This window comes from Typopeltis vanoorti, chromosome 8, assembly GCF_054136105.1.
Source record: "Typopeltis vanoorti isolate ZY-2024b chromosome 8, IOZ_Tvanoo_1.0, whole genome shotgun sequence".
In the NCBI taxonomy this organism is placed as follows: domain Eukaryota; kingdom Metazoa; phylum Arthropoda; class Arachnida; order Uropygi; family Thelyphonidae; genus Typopeltis; species Typopeltis vanoorti.
The window spans coordinates 103,219,087-103,242,286 of NC_143556.1; the positions used below are offsets into that span (position 1 = coordinate 103,219,087).

At 35.4% G+C, this 23,200-nt stretch overlaps 1 protein-coding gene and 1 long non-coding RNA gene across 2 annotated transcripts in view; one reads left to right on the top strand and one right to left on the bottom strand.

Annotated features, from left to right (window-relative positions):
- Nucleotides 1-23,200, bottom strand: part of LOC150104243 (uncharacterized) — a 72,036-nt gene that overhangs the window by 30,510 nt on the left and 18,326 nt on the right. Inside the window, exon 2 of the mRNA XM_090396240.1 lies at nucleotides 5,688-5,924. Within this exon, the coding sequence (XP_090252366.1) occupies nucleotides 5,688-5,924 (237 nt within the window). The remainder of the gene's footprint in view (nucleotides 1-5,687; nucleotides 5,925-23,200) is intronic.
- Nucleotides 20,840-23,200, top strand: part of LOC150104244 (uncharacterized) — a 72,466-nt gene continuing 70,105 nt past the window's right edge. The window contains exon 1 of the long non-coding RNA XR_016548650.1: nucleotides 20,840-20,989. This is a non-coding gene — a long non-coding RNA (uncharacterized LOC150104244). The remainder of the gene's footprint in view (nucleotides 20,990-23,200) is intronic.

Consider the following 23,200-nt stretch of genomic DNA (forward strand, 5'->3'; position numbering starts at 1 on the left):
GTCTCTTCCTGACAGGATTTGTTAATTCGTTCCATGAACTCTTATATAGAGTGACTAAAATATATTGAAGGTGGGCTTCTGGCGCTTAACACGTTCAAGTTATCTGCCCTTTCGAGATGCCATGGAAATCCTTTTCACTTCACAGTTCCTTCTGCTTCGATGACAAACCTTTTATTATCAAGATGTTAATTCTACTGCACGAGTTCCGTGCTAAGGACTAGTTGGTACGTGCCACCATGTCTATTGTTTCATTGTGTCTTGAATTGCGCTCTGCTACTTATGTTATCATTACATTTCCTTACTTTCCAAGGTCGAATGAAAGTTGTTAGTTGGACTATTCTCTTAAGTTATTCAAAGCAGTTCGCTTTCATTTCATATAATCTCGTATTTGATTCTGTTTAAGTGACTAATAAAACCAGTTAATGTTGACTTGTAAGTTCACTGGTATTAATTGCTTTCGTACAGCATGACATTAAAAAAATATTAAATCGTATTAGCAATCTAAGACAATTTTTACATAAACGTGTATACAAAGAAAAGCTACGTATCACCAAATGATATCGTTCAATAAAAAATCATAGCTGCAGTACCTTGTACCTTACTTTGAATTCCTGCTATTATAAAGAGAGGAATATTCATTTGTCTGGACGGGAGAAATATCGACTTTCCTGCACTTAATGGCGAAATCAGCAAGTGATGATCATCAGGTTTAAACGATGCTTGCCAGCCTGGTTAGATTACCTTCCTTCCAACAAACAGACTGCAGGTTTGAATGCGCTGCAAGCATAGATGCTTGTAATTGTCTTTAGGTGGGAAATAACTTTCATCAAACACTTTTCTTATTGAAGGCCTTGAAAAAAAGTTCCATATTTCCATATTCAGAGAGGTTTCCGGATTATGTAAATAATAAGTATCATAAAAAAAAGAGGGGGAAAAAATCCTTAGCCTACCCGCAGTACAAATATACTGTAGGTTTAACCTTTCTTGGATGCATTGCTGCTTGAGAAGTATTAAAATGGGTTTTATAAATCTTGCTGGAACATCTCTTTCGCTACATAGCACAATTCCACTTTAAATCGCTTCAAAAGTATATTTGAATGGTAGCGAAAGTTTTCGTTTTGAGAAGGAACACTTTCCACTTATTTCTGAATTCTGAGCATAGCATTGCAAGCTAGTCGTATGAGGATGTTGCTGTCGAAGGATTCGTGTTATGCGCAACCTTTCCTTTGCGAACAGTTTCATCCTATGCAAAAAAAAAAAAAAAACAGCTCATTTATAAGAATGTTTGTTCTAATTATTAATTAATCTTTCCAACATTGCATATTTTAAAGGTCCTAACTTAAGGAAATATCGGATATGCTGTATTGGATAGTTTTTTTTATTTTTTATTATTATTATTGCTACTTTAGAATTTTTTTTTTTTTCAGAACCTCACTACTTATAGGTTCTTTCGCATAGAGTTTATGATAAGACATTTTTATTTGTACTAGCCGTCGAAATCACTTGAGTCTGGGATAATACATTCTTGGACACATAAGAACTTCGATTGTAATAACCCATAATATTACTCTATTCATTTATTTTTATATTAATCATGCGCACGAAAAATAATAAACTTAATTTGCATTTAATACCGTGGGTAGATTAAGGGTTAAAATAGAATGTTAACTCTAGAGAATAAATGAAACTTTAAGCCACTTCAGTCCTCCAGTGAGTAATGATGGTGGTTTCACACCAAGTAAAAAAAAAAAAAAAAATCCTGAGACATAAGTCTCCGTGCTACAGTGAGATTTGAGCCAACAATCGTTTGAATGGTCTGCAAATTGGATTCTGTGGAATCACTTCGTTAGGAATTAAAAGATTGGCTGTTGGGGGGGGGGATAATGGTGTTGATCTAAATGTAAATCCATCAAGGTGAGGAAAACAATGAAATTCGTAACCCCTTTAACAGGCATAAAAAGAAATAAAAAACGGAATTTACAGTATTTAAATAAACTAGGATGAATGATATTTGAAGCAATAGACAATGGGATAATAAATGAAGGTAAATCTCCACATTAATATACTAATGCACGAAGCTTAAACAATAAGCTCATTATGTAAATTGTTATTAGGAGAAATTAAGCCCCGTATGGTGGGGATTTCTGAGCAGTGGCTAAATGAGGACGTTGTTGACACTGAATGCATGATGGTAATTATCCGACGCACGTTTAGCCCGCCCATAATATTAATGTGCTATGCATATCCTAATCTTTCGTGGTTAAACTTCACATAAAATTGTAAATTCCGCAATTTTATGCGGAGAGGTGGATACATTGAATTCCTCTCTCAGGACAGAAGTTCGACACAGTGCATAATAAGGATGGATTCCGTCACTGTACTGAAGCGATAAGTAGAATCCAATTAACGGGGAATTTCGATATTAGAGTTATTGACTCAAAGAAGAAACAGCTCATAATACAACAACATTTTGGAAATAGTTATCTGGAATTGCATAACATCAGAGGAATGGGTAGTGGAGCATTCTAATTGGCTGGAACCGACAGGGGAGCCAAGGTCAGATAATCAAGAAGGGATGATTTGGAAACATCAACAATGGAGTTTCACAACCAAAGCTAACTTGAGAGTTTCTTAGGCGAATCAAGAAGTATGAGCTGGAGGATATTGATGCAAAATGGATGCTACTGAAGGTACTTGACAGTTATTATGAGAAATAAATTTCATAATAAGTCTCAAGTTGGTTGAATGAGTGACCTAATTCTTGAAGAAATGAGTTGTGAGAAAATCCGATGGAAAGAATATAGATCTGATAAATCAACTGTAAAGTTGTTAACGAAATTTGAATTACAGTAGCTAGAAATGGTAGGATTAATGCAAAAGGTTTTTATCTCCTGCTTAAATACATACATAACAAGAAATGAAGCAGCATAACCACTTTATTGAGAATAACTTTAAATTCATTTGATACCATATCTGGAGCGTTTATTAACTATTTGCCATGTGTAATTGTGACCCTCTTCTGAGAGGAAATTGAGCTTTTACCTAATGCCGTAATCCAGAGATAGCAAATTGTCCATATTTGCGTCATTTGGCGGCTGATAAGGCTGGAAATAGGGATAATATATCTCCCATGTAGCCAACGGAATAAAGAATTCAGTATTTGTGACCCACTCGAGTTCCTGAGATTATAAATATATTGATTTGTTTAAGAGGCTTATTCCAGTTAATGAGAAACATCAATCATATAAAATGGATACCTATTGTACCATTGGACCTTCTTTTTCTTGTATGGCTATCTTGGATTTATTTATTTTCCAATCGAGGATTGAAAAATAAAAAGTTTTCATTTAATTACACATTAATAAAACTGTCATCAATAGTGCTGTGATTCTATGCAACGGGTTCGAAGTTATGGTTTTAATGAACAGATAATTTTGCAACATTAATCACAAAACCTTAAGTACGTACAAGAAAAATCATTGACACGATCGGATTAGCACAACTGGTACATTGTAGTGACATCATGAAACAAGTGACAAAATAGATAAGAAAAAAAATTAAATGTTGAACGTTCTGATTAATGATTCCAGTTTGATAACCGTTTATCTGTAAATCAGCTACTTAATCCCTATGCGATAATTCCGCTTCGTTCATTGGAGTGGGAATAAAGGATGCTACAGCGTCTATCAGTCTTACAACAGGAGTTGAAGGAACAAGAAAGGAAAAAAAAAAACATTTTTAACTGTTACATACAGCAGTGGTCTTTCTGTCTGTGTACTTTCTACAGTCATGGAATTCTAATTAACGAGTCAGAACTCGTATTGCTGCAATGCTTATGACGGAAACGAAATAACTCCCTGTTATTGTTTGCAAAACTATTACAACCGCAGAGTTTCGAGGTTTATTATTTGTGCTGTGAACCCCCATCACCTATAACTTGCAGGCCAGTTCTGAACGATGAGAGGTCGACGACCTATCTTCGAACTAACCTAAAAATCTTCGCACCCTCAGGAAAAGCCTGCTATAGATGCTGGAACCCCCCTTTCCTCATTCCGCTAACAGTTGCAACAGACGGTGTGCTTCTATGATCTGTCCCTGTGAGCACACAAAAGAAAAAAAAAAATCTACATATGCCCGTAGCTGAGCAATGTTGGCCAGAGCAGGATTGTAACTAACCCCCTAACCCAGAAGCCCCGTTTCTACATTAAAAGTTGCCTTAAAGTTTCTATCTGCAGGATATCTACGTGGTTACTTTTGCACTGGTCAGAAACCAATCCTACGTTTCCCACGTGATTTGCTTTTATCAATAGGTGATTACATAATCTCCGATCGTATTGCCAACAGTGAATGAGCAAGCAACACTAAGCATGCGCAGATTTCAGTGCCAACTTTTAACAATCAGCACATTTACTGTTCGAATTCAATAAGGTACATTCTAGTTTAACAGAAGAAAAGTTCTGCTCCGAATATTAACAAAGGTTTCCAAATCGACGTGTACGTGTTCCACATGATATTCCGTGCCCCTCTCATCTACAAGCGAATCGACACGGTAACCGAGTTTTTTCAAGGTTAAATTATTTATCATGATGCACAAGAAGAATCAGACATTCAATGTTCATTATTCTCCATCCGCTTTTAATGGCTGGAGTAATTTCCTCTCACCGTAACGACAGCTCAACAAATATTGTTTTGTGTTATACAAACTAGAGACTTGTTTTCACTCTATTCGCATTCACAGTTAGCATCTTAATTTCGTTTTTGTGTTTGTTGTGCGTGAAATAGCTGTATGAGTTCATTACTAAGCAACTTATCTCCCATTAGTTGACAAAAGCAAATAAAGTCCTTAAAAGGACTGGCTAGATGGGCGAAGCAAGAATGCTTTGTCTTCCCCGTTATCTGTAGAGGACAGTGTAAGGAACGGATGTTATTGAACTATATAAAGCTCTGATCATGGCAGGAGGGTAACAGCAATAGCCGAGCATCAGAACTTCGTTGGCTACAGCCAACGAAGCCATCCATTACTCTCCCTGGATACCCATTTTAGTCGCCTCGTACGACATGCATGAGCTACATTGGGGCTATACAAAAGCAAATAGTCCTTATAGTCATAAGGACTGGCTTAAAGGGGTGAAGCAAGAATGCTTTTCATATTCCCCGTTGTCTGTAGAGGACAGTGTAAGGATAAGGTGTTATTGAGCTATAAAGCTCTGATCATGGCAAGAGGGTAACAGCAATAGCCGAGCCTCAGAACTTCATTGGCTACAGCATGCCATCCATTACTTCATCTTCCCCGTTATCTGTAGATGACAGTGTAGGGATAAGGTGTTATTGAGCTATTAAAGCTCTGATCATGGCAGGAAAGTAACAGCAATAGCCAAGCCCCAGATCTTCATTGGCTACAGAATTGCCATCCATTACCCTCCAAGGGTAATATTATCACCGCATCTCATGGGCGATTAAATTTACATAAAAAAAAAAATCCCAAAACCGAACAGCAACTGTTTTCTATTTGAAATAGTAAATAGATTATAGTTTATAAAAGGTGTTTTATAAAAATTCATAATTTAACCCAGAATCTAAAACAAAATTCTCAAAATGTTTGTTATTTTATAAAATATTAAAATTTCAATATTTTATTATAAAATATTAATTATTCTATCATTACCCTCACACTTAATGAAACTTACCCCTAGATTTCGACCTTCTACAAACAGTTGAGGTACGATGACTCGAGTGAATCCCAGCCTGTCTTTTATTTCTTGCTGGAAGATACGGTTCATAAATACATCCCTTTCTTCAAAGCGCACCATTAGCGTCTCAAGAATTTTTCTGACTCTACGGCAGCGTTCGTAAGTGTCTCGGACTATTCCCATGGTCGTGGTGTAAAAGACTATCCTTCCTTTTTCTTCTTGGTGGTAATTTCGCTGTTGAATGAAGAAATGGAATCAATTAATTGGCAACAAAAGAACAAACATGACTTAAAACAAAATTTCATTTAATTATAAACTTTATTTTGTTCATTTATTATAAATTGATTTCGTAGCACAGCTTGCAGACATAATGCTGATAGTTAACGCAAGCTATCAGGTGGAGCAAATGAATTATCACGTACAACCAACCCCTTATTGTGATATTTTGGATGACTACCGTCATGTGAATGCCCTTCTTCAACAACAACAGGCTCCTTATTCCAATTAGGATGCTAATAGTAACCCCTTCCCACGGTAAAATTAAAGAGTATACTATGTTCTCCTATGAAAACGTAGGGATCTACATTAGCAATATTTAACAACATGTGGAGAGATCTTCCCGAAATTTACGTTCCAATCAAGAACAAATGAATCCCAGAATGACTGCTTTTAACCTTCCTTTACGAGATGTGTCCATTAAGGTTGTAACAATACGATTTACTGGAATTATACAAATCTTATTGTATTTTTTTATGTCACTCCCACCTGTTAATAGTCATAAATCTACAGCACATTTAGTGCTGTGAGCTGTCTGAGGGTTAACTAATTCAGAAGCCTTGCACTAGAGACAAACATGAATATTTTTCAAGCCACATTTTCAATATGGGGAATGCAGGTGGAGAAAAATCAGAATGCCAGTAGGATAAAACAACCCGAGTTCAACACTGGAACACAGTGGTGATTCAAATAGTTCTCACATATATTTTGGGATTACAAAGAATGAGTTTCGAAAAGATTTTTTTTACGTCGAGTATATCTTCCTATTCAATTGTTAATGTTAATTATTGTTACTTGTATGTCTACAGATAAATTGAGAATTCAAATATAGTACAACGGAGTTTTAATCAAGTTTGATATCCCATTTAATAATTAAAGTAATCGCTTATTGATATGTTCTCATCAAATCCCTATTGAACATGGATATTTTACAGTGCGCCACTACCTATAATACAAAACTAACATAGGAGAAGAAAATTTGAAATTGTAGGCAAATTTTTCATACACAAGCTTGCACAAGTTCTTCTAATATAAACACTTGTTTAGTAAATCTAACATTAAGGTCAGAAATGTAGCTGTATTGAATTCCATGCAGTGTTGCAAGTTGTTGAATGAAAAGAGAAGAGAATAATTGAAGGATGGAGCGAGAGAAAATGATCTGCTTGACAAGCTGTTGTCAAGTTGTTAATACTGGCCTACACAACGTATAAATGCTGACCTCATTCTTCTGTAAGGCGTTGCACGTCATTGAGATAAAGGTGTGGAAATGAATGCAACTCGGAGAGTTATCTCTGCTATCTAGGAATGCAAATGAAACAGAAATCGATCTTTTTAGTTTTAGCTTATCATCACAAACATTTTTATCTTGTGACATCGCAGAAAGGTTTAGCTAGACTCACTGCATTGATCATTTAATTAGCTTAGAATTCGTGAGAAAACGCAAAGCATTTAGAATTGTTCGTAATTATTATGTAATTTATAATTCAAAGCAATTCTGAAGGTCAATACCACTTGAAAAAAATAACAATAAATAGTATAAAACTGTTTTAAATAAATCCATTAAATATGGTATTGAACATGTCCATTAAAGACGGAATTTGGTAAATTTTTCTTCAGCTGTTAATGAAAAAAAAAAAAAAGAAAGAAATAATAAAATTCTCCCCTTATATTCTGACGTTCTCGTGTGCAGTTTTTTACTTTTTAAACTAAACTTGCTTCATTACGAAAATTGACGGAAGAATGCACGTAGGTTAAACACAATGTCGACTTTGTTTCCATCTTGTTTGCCAAAATAAACGGCACAAAAAAAGCGAGCCCAAACTGGGTAGGGACGGTTGTAATTATAGGTGTACATAAGCGGTTTTCTTTCCCTGTAATTAGACTTGATCTCTTGATCGTGTATCAGCGAGATTTATTCCGGAGTGAAACTACATGCATGCGGCCAAAATTCATGAACAAACGTGACATATAGAAAAATACGCTGTTTAATATAACAAATATAATAGCAGTGAGTTATTACATTACGAACGGAGTTTTTTGTTACTGGAAACAGATTTAGTCATCAAGTAATTAGCTTTGCTTTTATAAATAATGTTAGTAACATTTTTCATAATCAGAATACTAATAAAACTTATATTTTCAAATAATGCAAATAACTAGATAAAAAATCGGAATCACGTCTCAGAATTGTTAAAGATATTGTCATTACCATCCTGGTTGACCAAATACTTATATAGTCCTTATAAGGACTGGCTTAAAGGGGCGAAGCAAGAATTCTTTTCATCTTCCCCGTTATCTGTTATTGAGCTATTAAAGCTCTGATCATGGCAGGAGGATAACAGCAATAGCCGAGCCTCATTTCGAACTTCATTGGCTACAGCATTCTCCGCATCTCACGATCGATCCCGTTTTTCACCAAATACGTTGCTTTTTATTTTATATTTAATGTTAGCAGATACATTTCATTGTCTGGTGTAATTATAACGCCCAATTTATTGGAACTGTGAATAAATTAAAAAGTTCAATATTTAGTTTTTTCAGCTGAATTTTCGGATTATATAAAAAATATAAAATTCATACAAATATATAAAAAATCTATAACTCATCCACGATGCTAATGTTTACAACCTTTCGTAGGTAGCAATCATATTAATCTTTTTGACATTCTACAGCATCAATAATATTTTATAAGGCGTAATTTTTCTTTTCAATATGGAAAAAAAAAAACCTTTTCTTATGGAAAAAAGGCATATGGCATTTTCTTATTCTATGGAAAAGGCCTCATATTTTTTTAAAAAAAAGTTATGCGTCATATTTTCTCACGAAGACAGAGTGTAAACGATTTTTTGTGTAATTCTCAGAATTATTGGAAATTTAGTTGACAGATGTTCTTTGATTTCGTACTCTCTTGGAGATATTTGAAAGAATCGCAAAAATGCTTCAACGGAACACATTTCTTAGCATTTTTCTACTAGAAATGAAAGCCACAAAAAAGTGTGAAATAATTATTTCAGAATCAGTATTCAAGTATTAAGGTGTTGTACTATATTTCACTATAAAAAATATGTCTTCTGATTTTACATCTAATTCTGTTTGGAAATGTTTTTCTCTAATTATTATTATTAAGAGAGACTTTCAGGAAGTCAGAGACTCATAGGGAGGCCACATACTACACACACACACACCAGCTATCATACTTATTCTTGAATTCATTCACACTGCTTGCACTCACATCCAATGGCAATCCATTCCAATCACGCACCACCCTCTGAGAGAGAAATCTAGCCATCGCACCCTTCTTGGCGCCTTCATTCTCAGCTTCCAAGGATGCCCTCTCATCCTTTCCCCACCCTCCATAAACTAAAATCCTGTATGACCCTTTCAGAAGTTTGTAAGTCTCAATCATATCACCCCTCTTTCTCCTATTTGTTAGCGTCTGCAGTCTACAAATTCTCAATCTGTCTTCATAATGAGTATTCCACAATCCCGATATCATTTTAACACTCTCCTTTGTACTCTCTCCAATACATCAGAATCACAACAGAAACCAGGAGACCAAACCTGCACACAATAGTCCAAGTGGGGTCTTATCAAGGCCTTATAAAGAGGCAAAATAACATCCTTCTTTACATGTGAATGTTCGTTTCAGCATTGCAATTATCTTTTGAGTTTTATTTGCAATCTTTGCTACCTCGCCCCTGAACTTCAACTTCCTATTTATCAACACTCCAAGATCGCTAGCTTCATCAGTTTCTTCTAGCCTAATCCCACTAATATAATACGACATTGGATCGTGTCGAAGTGAATGACTTTACATTTACTGACATTAAACTGACACCCATTTTCCCATGCCCACAATCCCAGCCTAATCAAATCATTCTGCAACTGCATATCAGCAGCGTTCCTGATTACCCTACCTATCTTTGCATCATCAGCAAATAACTGTATGTCTCTTGTCAAATCATTAATGTACAGATTGAATAACAGTGGACTAAGCACTGACCCTTGTGGTACACCACTTGTTAGCTTAAACCTTGCAGACTCAGATCCCCCGTATACCACTTTTTGATATCTGTTAGTCAGCCATCCTCTTACCCATGCTAATATTGTATAACTCAAACCCATTTTCTCCAATTTATGCAGCAGTCAGCCATGATGTATTCTGTCAAAAGCCTTAGCAAAATCCAAAAGTATCATGGTGTATCCATTCCCCTTGTCTAGTTCAATGATAACATTGTTATAGAATGTGAGCAAGTTGCTAAAACATGACCTTCCCTTAGTAAACCCATGTTGTTTATTGCAAAGTAGAGATTCACTATCAACCCATTTCTGAATGCGAACCCTAACCAATTTTTCCAAAATCTTCACCACCACTCCTGAGATACTAATTGTTCGATGGTTGGATACCTGCGGAAACTTCCCTTTTCTAAGACTCGTATTAAACATCCTGGTCAAAGGAATGGCCAGTTCATCTGAACATTCTTTTAGCACACGTGCTGATATTCCATCAGTCCCTATTGCTGAATTCTTATTCAGTTTGTGCAACAGCTCTAATACCTCGGCCTCACACACCTGCGTTTCTTCATCTAGCGAAGAGAACTGTGAGCTCAATGTTGCGTTCACCAGGTTGATAGCTTTTAACGAAATGGGCGCTCATTAACTGAAGAACCTCTTCTGCATCAGTAACCCTCACTCTATCTGGATTTAGAAGAGTTATTCTTTCTTTTACTTGTAGCATATCGATAGAATTCTTATGGGTTGTCTTTAGCACGCAGAGCCAGTTTCTTTTCATACTCAGACTTTGCTTTCCATACAACAGTTGTGACTATTCTAGCCTGCTGTTCATAACGGACGTCATCCTTATGCAAAGGTATTCCTTCCACATCGTCCTTTTCTTACGAATCTCTTGCTTAATAAGATTACACATCTATTTGACTCTTACTCTATCTATTCTTCGAACTCTCGGGACACATTCTGATATCGCATCATTTAAACATTGTTTAAATGCTTCCCATGCACTGTCAATATCCTTTCCATCCAGCAACCGATCCCATTCCACTGAACTCAGTATACTCCTCAGTTGGTCATAATTTCCTGCTTTGTAGTTCAGCATGTAACCTTTTCTGAATGGAACATTCATAAACTTAGTCACTTCCCAAGTGAGTACCGCATGATCACTGTCACCAACTGGAGCAGAATAGTTACGTCTTTAACTGAAACGCCCTCTGACACTATAATCAAATCTAGTACTCTTTGCCCTCGAGTTCCTTCTGTCACATGCTGCGTGAGGAAGTTGTCCCGCAACAGCTCAATAAATGCATTTTCATTCTTCTCATGAGATTCTACTGCTACCCAATCAATATTTGGATAATTAAAGTCTCCCATTATGATTACTCTTTTCGCGCTCATCTTCTCTATTTGGTGATGCATTTCTTCATCACCAGCTACCGATCTACCAGGTCTGTAACAACACCCCCACTGTGTAATTTGTCTTATTAGATTCCACCTCACACCAGATGGCTTCAAACTCACTGCCACGTGAAATATTGTTAGTAGTATTACTACATTCATAGGGCTCAACTCTAACTGGATTTAAGTCATCCAATACCATTAGCAACACCTTTTCAACAACTTTTCTTATAAATTAGATGATACAATGGATACATAAGCTCCACAGTTGTTTTATAACTGACAGCTCCTGAAATTCTAGTTCTACATATACATTTGTCTTATTGTTCTGTTATTCAATGTAAATCTCAGGATATTAAAAAAAATATTCAATATAAATCTCAGGATATTAAAAAAAGGGATATTATGTTATCTAGATGTCAACATTTTAACATCTATCTATTCGTTTACCGAGGTCAAAAACTACTTTATTTTTAAGTCGTTCACACTTCTTCAGGTCATAGGGAGGGGCCCATTGTTGTCTTCTGGAAAAAAAATGGCGCTTAAAAAAAAATCCGGTTGTATGATGCGATGAGGTTGCCGACAGCCACAAATCCCATCGCATTTCGCTACACCTTCGCCCATTGAGTGGTGTTGAAATGCTAGCCAAACCTACCAACCCACCTGGGTAGCGTGATTCAAATGCCACCTATTAACTGGTTCCAACGCAAACGCATGTTTTTATAACTCCCATTCTTAAATGGGTCACTGAGGTTCATTCTTGATATTTTCTCAAAGACTTCTTAGACATTCTGAATGTATTTTTGCTTAGGACTATTTGCACTTCTAGAGAGAGCTTTAACATAGAAGTAGCTAGTTAAGTGCTTGCCAAAGAAGAAATGACCACCTTTATACACATACACATTTCTTGAGTGGTAGAGGTAGGAGTAACTCTTTCATGGGCTTCTATAGTTTTTTTTTAGCATCCTGTAGGAAGCTAACAAAAGCTCTTAAAATATGAAGGTCTGGACCCACCCAATGTCGGCATTGTTATTTGCTGGTTATCCACTCAACTGTGTACATTTCGTCTATTCAGCTCTTCTGTCATTAACTGCAAAGAATGAAGAAGGATGCAATGTTAGCTAATTTTCACAATATTAACCCTAAACTGTCTTCTCCATCTACTAATCTTTGATGGCATTATTTGCACAAGTACAAATGATTCTAGACAGTTAAGTTACGTTCCTTCTCCTTCTTTTGTCTGTAAAGAAAACAGCTGTGCCAATACTGCTTTAAGAACGAATAAATGAATAGAACGAAGAGGCAAGAAAGATCTTTGGTCATTGAACTTTTTTTGTGTGCCAAAAGAACTATTTTATAAATAAAGGCTTTTACTGATCTATTATTTAACATCATTGTTACTTGTCAAATATTAATATTGTTGTTAGTTGTTTTCTATTAATCGTGTTTAACCATCCAGACAGTCATGCTTCGATGCGCTATGTTTATGAGTAAAGCAGTGGTGCGATAGGAGTGGGATGCGCTGTTGGACACTACTGTGGAAATAATTAGACATGTTATAGCTATAAGAGCAGAAATGCTCTTTTTGTCTTGATATTTCTGTAAGGTGTTGTTTTTAACTTTGAATTTAGAGAAACAAAAACTGATGTAATTGATATTTTAAGTAGATAATTTCAAGATTTTTTCCGTTTATGCTATATTTTAGTATGGATCTCTCACTAGAATATTGTCCGTCTTTGTTAGTATCCTTAATTTTTTTAATACTTGAGGGCCTCGTTTGTATTAAGCTTAATGACAAAGCCGAACGACTGTATTACCAAGTAGGGTAAGGTGGAAGGTTTGCAAAATACACTTACAAAGTATAGATTTTTCTTAATATCGGAAATAAATGGCCATTTCTGCAATAGACCAACGCATATCTTCGTTTTTTTTTTACACCTCTCATAAGACCCCAAATTATTGTTTTAATCTATTCAATCTTCAATCAATGAACACCTCCAACGAAGTTTTTGAATGTTACTCAAGAACCTTGCCTTTAATTTTTATGAACAAGCAATTGATTTAAGACTTATTTTTAATATTGAATATGATAATATTTTTGGTTGCAATATCAGTGCTATTTACTGCGGAGCGATTAGCGAACCCTCCCTCTAAGAGGCTGCGGGTTCGAATCCCTCCATGGATGTTTGTGGTTATCTATAAGTGGGAGAAGACCACCTTATTTGAGGCTCCACGTGGCTTGAAAAAAGTTCGATGTTTTGTCTCTAGAGCAGAGTTTTCGGACTATGTGAAAAGCAAATAAAAAAACAGAAAATATTTTCAAAAATAATAAGAAATAGGAGAAAAAAAAAAGCCTTAGCCCAAGAGATATATAACCGTTTATAGATAAGAGTTAAAAGGAAAAAATTTCCGTTATAACAATAACTTATTCTAGTTTTCTGCGAATTTAATTGGGATTATTGATATCGATCAAGTCGATAATAATGTGATTAATGGATAGATTATTGTTCTTTCCTTTAATCACACATTAGGTACTTGTCACACTTAATATATTCTACTACTTCTGTTTTTCTCTTTTCGTTTGGATTTATTATTTGCATTGGTTCATCCTGTGATATCGAATTAATTTTTAGGTGGAGTTTATCACAATTTCCCATTTTTCAACGCAATGAGCGTTGAAAAATGGGAAATTGTGATAAACTTCACCTAGCGTGAAAAAAAAAAACATTTTGGGGTAAAAAAGATTTTTCCTCCACTTTGTCCACATTCTACAGAAGCCACATTTGTTCCAAATTTTTTTATGGCTCCGACACAAAAAGGTGGGCAAAAAGACTTACAATTAATATATGTTATTTACATTAACCGAAAACTTTGCTTTAGAAACTAAATACTGTATAACTTTTTAAACCTCTTCAGGCCTCCAACGAAGTTTATCTCCCACTTGAGAACATTCACAAATCCTATGCGCTGTTGGTTGACCACCCAGCCAAATGCCTTTCATTTGTGGAATGGCAGTAAATTGTTAGGAATATAAATGTGCTGTTTAATTTAACTCAAAGTTTGGCAGTATAAATGATAATATAAAACCAGCACAAAATTAGAAGTATCATAAAAATACGTTTAGTAATCTTCAATGATAGGTAATATGTTTGATTCTGTGCTATTTTAAAATTCCCAGAGCATGGAGAGATCCTAAGTGTTTTAAGATGCAAATATTTCGAGAAGGAAAACCAAGCAAAAAGAATGTGAAAGTAAGAAGGAAAAATGATAGAAAAGGAAAACTGAACATCTTAGAAGCAACATCGTTATTTAGTTAACTGTGAAATGAAGGTCACCCGCTTTACAAATCAGGGTAATAAAACAAATAATGGCAGACCGCCAGGTGATTAAATACAGCGAGCTACTAAACTAGACAAAAACCCAGACTTGCAAAGAAACAAAGACGACGTTATTTTACAGAGGTGTTTACTTCGTTTATTTGATGTACACGCTACGCTAAACAATATGGCAAAGAAACAACTAGTAGCTAAGATTAAAAGAATACAGAGTCAGAAGCTAGTAGGAATTAATACACACAAGTGGCGCCTACTCATCACCATGTATAGACGATTTCCATTGGCTGCCTGGGTTCGAATTCCATTGACATAATACACTAGCTTGGTTGCTTCGGACATCATTCCAAAACAAAAGCATCCAAAGGAAAAATAGAAGTAATATTATCATCTCTTCATCCACAGCATCAGTGCTCTATTGAGTTCAATAACCTTTTCGTGTTTGATAACTAGAAAAGGGGTGAGTACGTAATCAATCAGCTTATGCTAATCTCTTCTCACCTTTTCCCTTTCTTGACAGCTAATTCGTTATATGCGTTATTATATATTCGATGAGCTGGTCAGGTGAGTTTACTACCACCTTGGAAATAGTTCTTTGAGGTGTGAATACTACAGTCTTGGCTGCTTACTCTGTTTTTAAAGATCTCCAACCTTTGGTATATGGCAGAATTCAATGTTTGGAGTTGGGGAGACATTTTCAGCGCTTATGACATAACAATAGACTTCGCAGCTTAAAGTTACTTAGTCTCTTCACAGACCTGTTACTATCTTTTGAGCTACAGCAATAAGGTCATCGTGTGAGAATAAAACGATGGTATTTCACGGATTTTGGATTACATTTAATAAGTAATCACTTGATGTAATGATCTACTAAATTTTATTAATTAAGTATCAGAATATGGTAAAGTAGGACGCCTATTAATATAAGAAAAGTGTAACTTCTAGATCATTGTCTTCTAAGAGTGTCCTAGTTGACACCGCTGGGTGTTTTTGCATTATAACTAGCATGTAAACACTTCCTATCCCAAAGGTCATGTATATCGGTCATGAGTATTGCAGTATCTTCCATGTGTGTGTGTGTTGGGGTTTCTGAAGCATGTCATCGCTCTTGTTATAGAAGAGATGCTTCAGATGGTAATCCGAGGTCGTTGGGCAACATATTTGATTTCCACGTTGCTTATCTGGTTTTTCCAGTCGGTTGTTCAGCCTTCGACGTAGAGGAAGGAGGCAAGCAGAAGAATGTTGCACCACTTCTCCTTTCAAGAGGAGGAGTTTGTAGATCCCCAGACAAGGCCTCGTGACATATTTTTTTTTCTTCTTTTTATAATCGACCATCTGCTGGTCCATTGTTTAAAAGAGGGCTTTAGAAAGTAAGTGAAGAGGGATTGTAATGGGGGTAAAAGGAATGCTTCGTTGATATCCTGTGATTCATCAGTATTTAATGATTATTCATATATAATAAAGTCCATAGATGGTATCGCAAATAATTATATTAATTGACTACCTGTGTTTCTTTATAACAATCAGAATTCAGTTCACGTGCTTAATTACAACAATATTGTTGCACTAAATCAAGTTACTTCGTCTCTGCGAAGTTCGACATCATCTGCATTTTTTTAGTAGTTTTCTCCATTGTTGTTCAGTTTCCAATCACAAAAGATAAAAAATAATGCTTTTTTTTTTTTTTTTTTTTTGCACTTTTATCGAGTGGATCAATAATTTTAATACTAAATACTGGACACCAACACACGCATCTTGTATTTAATGTTATGTCTGTAGAATACGGAAGTTAAAACGTATTTTGCGTATGTTTATATTTCATTGAAAGTTCATATTTTATTCATACCCGAAGTAAGGCAAGTAATTTTTATCACAAGACAATGAATAATAACAAAGATGGCTAATCTTGGGCAATTTCAAGAAGCACTAGTGTATGATTTTTTACAGTAAACTTTTTCCCCACAACTCTTCCTTTTTGGCTATCTTTATACAATTTTCATCTTAAAGATTCAAACAGATGGACGCCCATTCAACCCTGACAGACATTTGATAGAAAAATTTCCATTTTTTCAAGCAGAACGTGCCTTAACAATCAAGTCTAAACGGGGATGGCTTGTAAATGCCCTTCGTTGGGGGAAAAAATAACACGTGAGCGTGGAGGATAAAAGTATTCTCGAGTGGGGAAAGGAAAGGGGAACCACAGCTCCGAGATAAAACCTTCTATCACTCTGCATCGAGAACAGAAAAGAAACATGGGGAGGTTTGAAATGAGGTCACTACACGAACTGCAAGAATCAGACGAAGGGATGAATTGACGGGGGGAGGAAGGGAGGGAGAAATGCTGCTGGAGATGACCAAGACAGGTTTGCTTCCCACGGACTGACGTCTATCAAGCATAAAGTCTTGTAGGTGGTCTTCTTGGTGGTGTGTGTGTGTGTGTGTGCGCGAGAGTCACGCTTCTCCAGAGTTCTCTGTTGTCGGTTTCTGGAAATGAGATAACCAGTCTTCGGTGTGTGTGTGTGTGTAGAAAAGAAACCTGCACAATCCCCAGTATTAGTGGATTCTGCCTCCCCCCCCCCCAAGTCTACATGGCTGCTTGTACGGGGAAAGATATCAAAATATTTTTGCTATTTCTGTCTGCTGAAATAAAATAGAATAACGGCAAACAATTCTCTGTCTCTACAGGCAGACACTTTTTGCTGCACTTTTGAAGTGTTTAGACAATCTCTTCTCCGCTTTTAATACAAACAGCGTTTCATGACCTTCTGTGACTACAAAATATCTACAATTGTAACAGAATGCAGCCATTCTGTTTAAATTGAACTGTTTCCTGTCATGTGTGGATAATTTTTTTTTTCTTTATTTTATTTACATGTTATCTGTTCCCTTTCTTCTAGATGGGCAACGCCTGCAGGAAATTGGTGACAACCTGATTTTTAACTAAGTCACCGCCCTTCTTAAGTACGCCATTCCTAAGGACACAGCAAATATCTGAGTATCTAATTCCTCCTACTACTTCACCTAAAGAAATTAAACTGATGACGTACTGATAACTTTGTTCTAGATTTCTCGATTTTCTAGCTGAGTGAGATTTACTGGCGGTTTTGTTTTCTTGTTCTTTTAAATTTAAATCCGAGTAATGATATAAAATTGCAGCGAACCAATGTGATTATCATTGAGACGGAGTTTAAGAATTTATGGCATCGACTGAAAATTTGTCACTATAAGAAGTCTTATATTCTGTAGAAAAGGTCTCGTGATCTTACATCTTATATCCCTTCACTTTCATTCACGCGTACCCGTTTGTCTAACCTGAGTATACAGACCGGCACTGTAACACAAGGGATGGTTCTTCCACTTGAAGATGGGGAAAGTATATGTGGATTCAAAATTTTAATGGCCGAGTCAGTCCGACAACCTCGTTACTAAACCTAAATATTTTATGCAGTGTTTGTTTGGCTTATTGTACAGCAGTTTTCATTATACAATTTTTTTTTTTTTTTTTTTTTTTACAATAAAGAGCCAAAAGGCTTGCCGGACGTTCTTCGGCATGAAACTCTTATATTTCGAGTTTCGTATTCGGCTTTGAAATAATGAGGGATTTATTATCCCTTTAATTATTTTTTTTTCTTTTTAACTTCATTTTAATCTTGAAAAAAAAATATTGTAATATATTTTGTTGCTTAAATATTTTCGTAAAATGATGGAAAACTTCGGGATTCGCGTGTATTTAATTAACATGGATCCTAATAAAAACAACTTCATGTTAAGAATTTTTTAAAAAAATCTTAATATATTTAAAAAGAATTATATGAAATCAGATATTTGCTGTGTCCATTATATCAGCAATAATGGCATAAAAGTACTGTGCGGGAATGTTTGAATGTACATATTGTCGCTCAACAATGATATTTATTTCCTACAAATATCACCTCCACAGTAATCTCTTCTAATTCACAGCTAGTATAAAAGAAAAGTCTTAATTTCTTAATAAGATTATCTAAAATGTTGAGTTTAAATTTCTTTCAGTAAGGCTCAATCCGTTCTGAATAATATTTAACTGATTGAAATGCTATTCACATCAAAAATTAATATTTGTTTCTTTGATCTAACCGAGATAAGATTATGTAATATTTTAGGCTGAGCAGTGAGAACTAATCGGTAGTTATTTACCAGCAGTCTCCAAGAGAGGGGAGGGGATAGAGCGCAAATGTGAAAATGAAAGTAACGATTACAAGACCAACGAGTCGCATCTGCAGTTTTGAACAAAACTGCGCGATTATGCTGTGGTATAATAAATAAGGGAAAAATTAATGTTCAAAAATCTCGTCTCATTGTTGCAAAACTACCTGCCAATTTCAACAATGAAATTGGCAGGTATCACTAACAATGTTTCTAAATGACATGAAAGAATCAAAATATATTTGCAAGTACATTCAACTCTTTTTTTTTATTTTTTTTCTCCTCTCATAAACCTGTTGGTGACAGAGTTTAGCATTGCGTTTAAGAGAGAAATGCATGCACGTGTCGTGTCTTACTAACCTACACAAAACTTTACAAGAACGTGCAATCTCATCGCCTCGCTAAGATGTATTAACGCAAGACTGAACTACTCGAGGAAGTTGCGTGTCTAAAAAAAGAAGAAAAAAAACATGACTTGGCACAGTACTCGAGTATTCGAGTAGGTCAAGATGCTGTTAGGAATTAAATATTTATCAACCATTTTCGTGAGATACTTAGCATGGATGAACAGGTGTTGTAGGTCAATACCGCCGGTAACACTCCAAAGGGCACAAAAGTCAAATGGAGAATCGGGATTAGGAGAATGAACGAAGTATTTTCTTCGTTGGTGTGTGCGGGGTGGTTATTGCCATTAGAAACAGCACGCGAGATCCAGGTAAAGAGGAAAGTTTGTCTTTAAATATTCCATAGAATAAGATGGCACTCCAAGTGTAGTAGAAAGAATGCTGTAATTGTGAAGTAGACCTTACGTTGCCGGATCTTTAAAATAAAATAAAAAAAAAAAGAACGCGTTTCTTAAATATCCGATTCCCCCCCCCTCCTTCTGCCAATATATGTCCGCTTTCCCGAACTGTGAACTTCTTGTTGTTGTCAATATCATGAATACGCCTACCTCCCTTTATCTTCCCCTTTGCTTAAGGTGATTACCCTTCGGATATCGTCGAACACGCTTTTGACTTCTTTTTTTTTTTTTTTTATTTCGTGCAAGGTCACCCACCTTTCGCCCTTATCGTCTACCGCCCACAGATCTCATGCGATCGCTGACACGTGTATCTATTAGGTACGTGTCGCTGCGTTTGAGAAGGGGAAGAAAAAGAAATGAAAAGTGTGGAATAATCGGTTCATCCAACAGATCCCTCTCCCGAACCAGAAATAATTAAAGGTAAAGAAGCAATTAAGCTGTTAAAAATGCTTAAATTATCTCCTGAACTTTGACCAAAATGGAATATTTTAATTTAAAATGTGATTGGGTTCCGATATCTGTTTTAAATGATAATTCGTTAATAGGAATAATAACTAATCACGTTATTATAGTAGCATTAAACGTAACCATGTGTATAAAAGGATATTAAAAACAAATTCTCTTTATCATTTAATACGATCAAACGTTCCAGAAAGATATTTCAATGTCACAAGAGCTGCATGCAGATGTTATTACTAATATAGAAGCAGACGTTCAACGTACAAATATCAGCTTTTATGTACATGAAGAGGAAATGGATAATGTCCATAAATCTATTGTTTTTAACAAAAGTCATCCAAGCGTGTAATAAACAAACGATTTTAAATTATAACTTTAATTGTTGTCTAGCATTTCTCGGAAACAATTACAATAACATGTAGATTTCTTTTGTTTTTAATCGTTGTTTTAAACAATAATAGCAACGAAGATTCTTTTAATTTTAATTGTTATATTTTAAACAATTCGAAACAATCAAAACAATTATAATGGTCTATTTCACTCATTCTAAATTATGAATTGCTTTTTTTGCATGCGTTAAAGCATTTTTAAAAATAATCAGAAAACTGGTTTTTATGTATTATTTTTCATTTAGAAGATCAATTAAAAAGTTGCTTTTCTACCTCACTAGTTTCTATCTTCCGGATCACGAAACAGATGTTACTAGTAGAAGACGTCTCCGTCCATGCAAGAAATGGCTCAAGTGATAATTAAATATTTGGATCTTTCAATCAACGTATTCTACTTCAATGAAGATTTTACAAAACTTCTTGCATCATTACAGATGAGCGAGCATGACGGTATACTTCACTTTTAAAAAATTACTTTTTTTTTTCAGAATTCGTTAGGTATCAATGGATAATCAGGTTTCTGTAATGCAATGCATCCTTTAGCATCACCTTTTTAAGTGTCATACGAACGTAGTTCGTTCTATAACGCATCATGATTGATATGTTTCCCATCGATCTTATGGAAAACAAAAAGCATTTGTGAGAAACGAATACTTCCATAGAGTCATTAGTGTAGCAGGTTATTCTTATGAGGGAGACTTTTTTGTTGTTGTGGGATACTTCGACACAAAAGTGGAACTTTGTTGAATAATAAGTGTACATAAAATAGCAAAAAATTTACGCAAATTAGTGGGAAATTCTACTAACTGGAAGAGAAAAACACTTGTGCAAAGGAAAGCAAATAGAAAAATTAGAACAAGGTCTTTACCCCCCCCCCCCCACTGACACACACGTAACTTCTGAAAGCTTTGGAATTTATGTGAAGCAACACATTTTTCCCAGGTTTTTATTTTATATTCCGTAGTTAAAATTGCCTTATACAGCCCGACTAAACATATCTACCACGTTATTGTATAAAATGCACAGTTGATAAATAGGCAACCATTTTCAATTTTTCTTAGAAAACATTGGATTGTAATAGGTGAGAACTTGAGGCATAACAGCATGATAAATCTTTTTTTCTCCTCCAACATAATGGAATTCATTTTATCCGTTGTGCTTCGTTTATTATTTGTTCTGTTTCTAATAATCATATTTTCTTTTGAACTGGTTAGTTGGCTTTTCTCTCATATTTTACTCTTGACCTCCTTCCCGTTCTCTCACGATACGAAATAAGCGTTCTGAATTCGAAAAAAAAGTAAGCTGTAGTCGTTTCATGCCTTTTTCAGAGCTTTTGACCCACTTTATGATCCGGCATTGATAAATAAGTAAGGTCACTCCTTACGAAGGGGTGGCAGATAACCGTTCATGCCTTTCCAATTGACTTTTGGTTTTTAGTTGTAAGAATTATTTAAATTATCAACCACAACCGTTTTTGAGGGAGGAAGGTTCAATCTTCTTCGATATTTAAAAACAGAAATATTCTATTAAAATATCTATATAAAAATATAAATTTAATTATTATAATATATTTGGCCTGGTTTGCCGAATGAATATAAATTTTAAAAAAATTTTAAATTATATATTAATTTTGGTTTCAACAAAATTGAGCCCAATAAGTAATGGAAAGTTGGAGGGGGGGATGAGGAGAAAAATTAGTGGTGTGTAGGTTTACAATCCGCACACCACCCCTTCTAATAAACGACTTAGCTCAGTTAATGCAAGTGCTCCCCATTCCTCACACCGAAATTAAGGAATAACTTTTCTCCATGTTGATTTGCAGTGTCTCTGACATCTCGACCTTAATTTTGGTATTTCAGATTAAGGAAAGACGATAAAATCGCTTACTTCTTTTTTTTGGGGGGGGGGGGTGATCGAGCTGAGGTATCGTAATTTGAAAATAATTACAGCTAAACTGCGCAGTGCTAGAATAAGAACCGAATTTTCCGCTATTAATCCTCATTGGTGCTATTTGCGATCGATAACGGTGGTTTATGTCAATTTTGATACGTCCTGTTACCAGTTTTGAGGATATAGGATTAGGGGATCCCATCCGCTTACGAGTAACAGAAAATAGGGTCAAACAGCTGCTAGAGGGATCTTTCTATTCCTTAAACTGATATCTTTCTTCTCCCCTAAAAAACACTTTACACGTGGTATAATATTAAGTTTAAGCATACTGACTTAAAAAGTGCTCTCTTTTATTAAAAAATGCTACTAAGTGCGTAACTGAAAAATGCACAGTTTCGAAGACACGATTTGTTTGGCTGTGCTCTGTCAGCTGTTAATAACCCGATTAAGTTCTTACTTTGTTGCACGTGCAAGCAAATCTCATTCGTTGTGATTGAGAGACGTTGGAATACTATGTTAATTAAAACAGATTCGATCTAATTCATTTATTCACCAGCTGGGTCGTAAACACTAATGGAATTTCTTCACCACACTTCGTATCATGTCAGTTTTAAGTTTATCGCTTGTTCTCATAAGAGCGCTTCAAATAAATCAACTGTTTGGTATCACCTCGTGTATAATTCAACATTTAAAACCCGGAGGGACATTTCTGGAAAGGCAACAATTTTTCTTTGGATAAATCAGTACTTGCACCCCACCTCTAACAGCTTG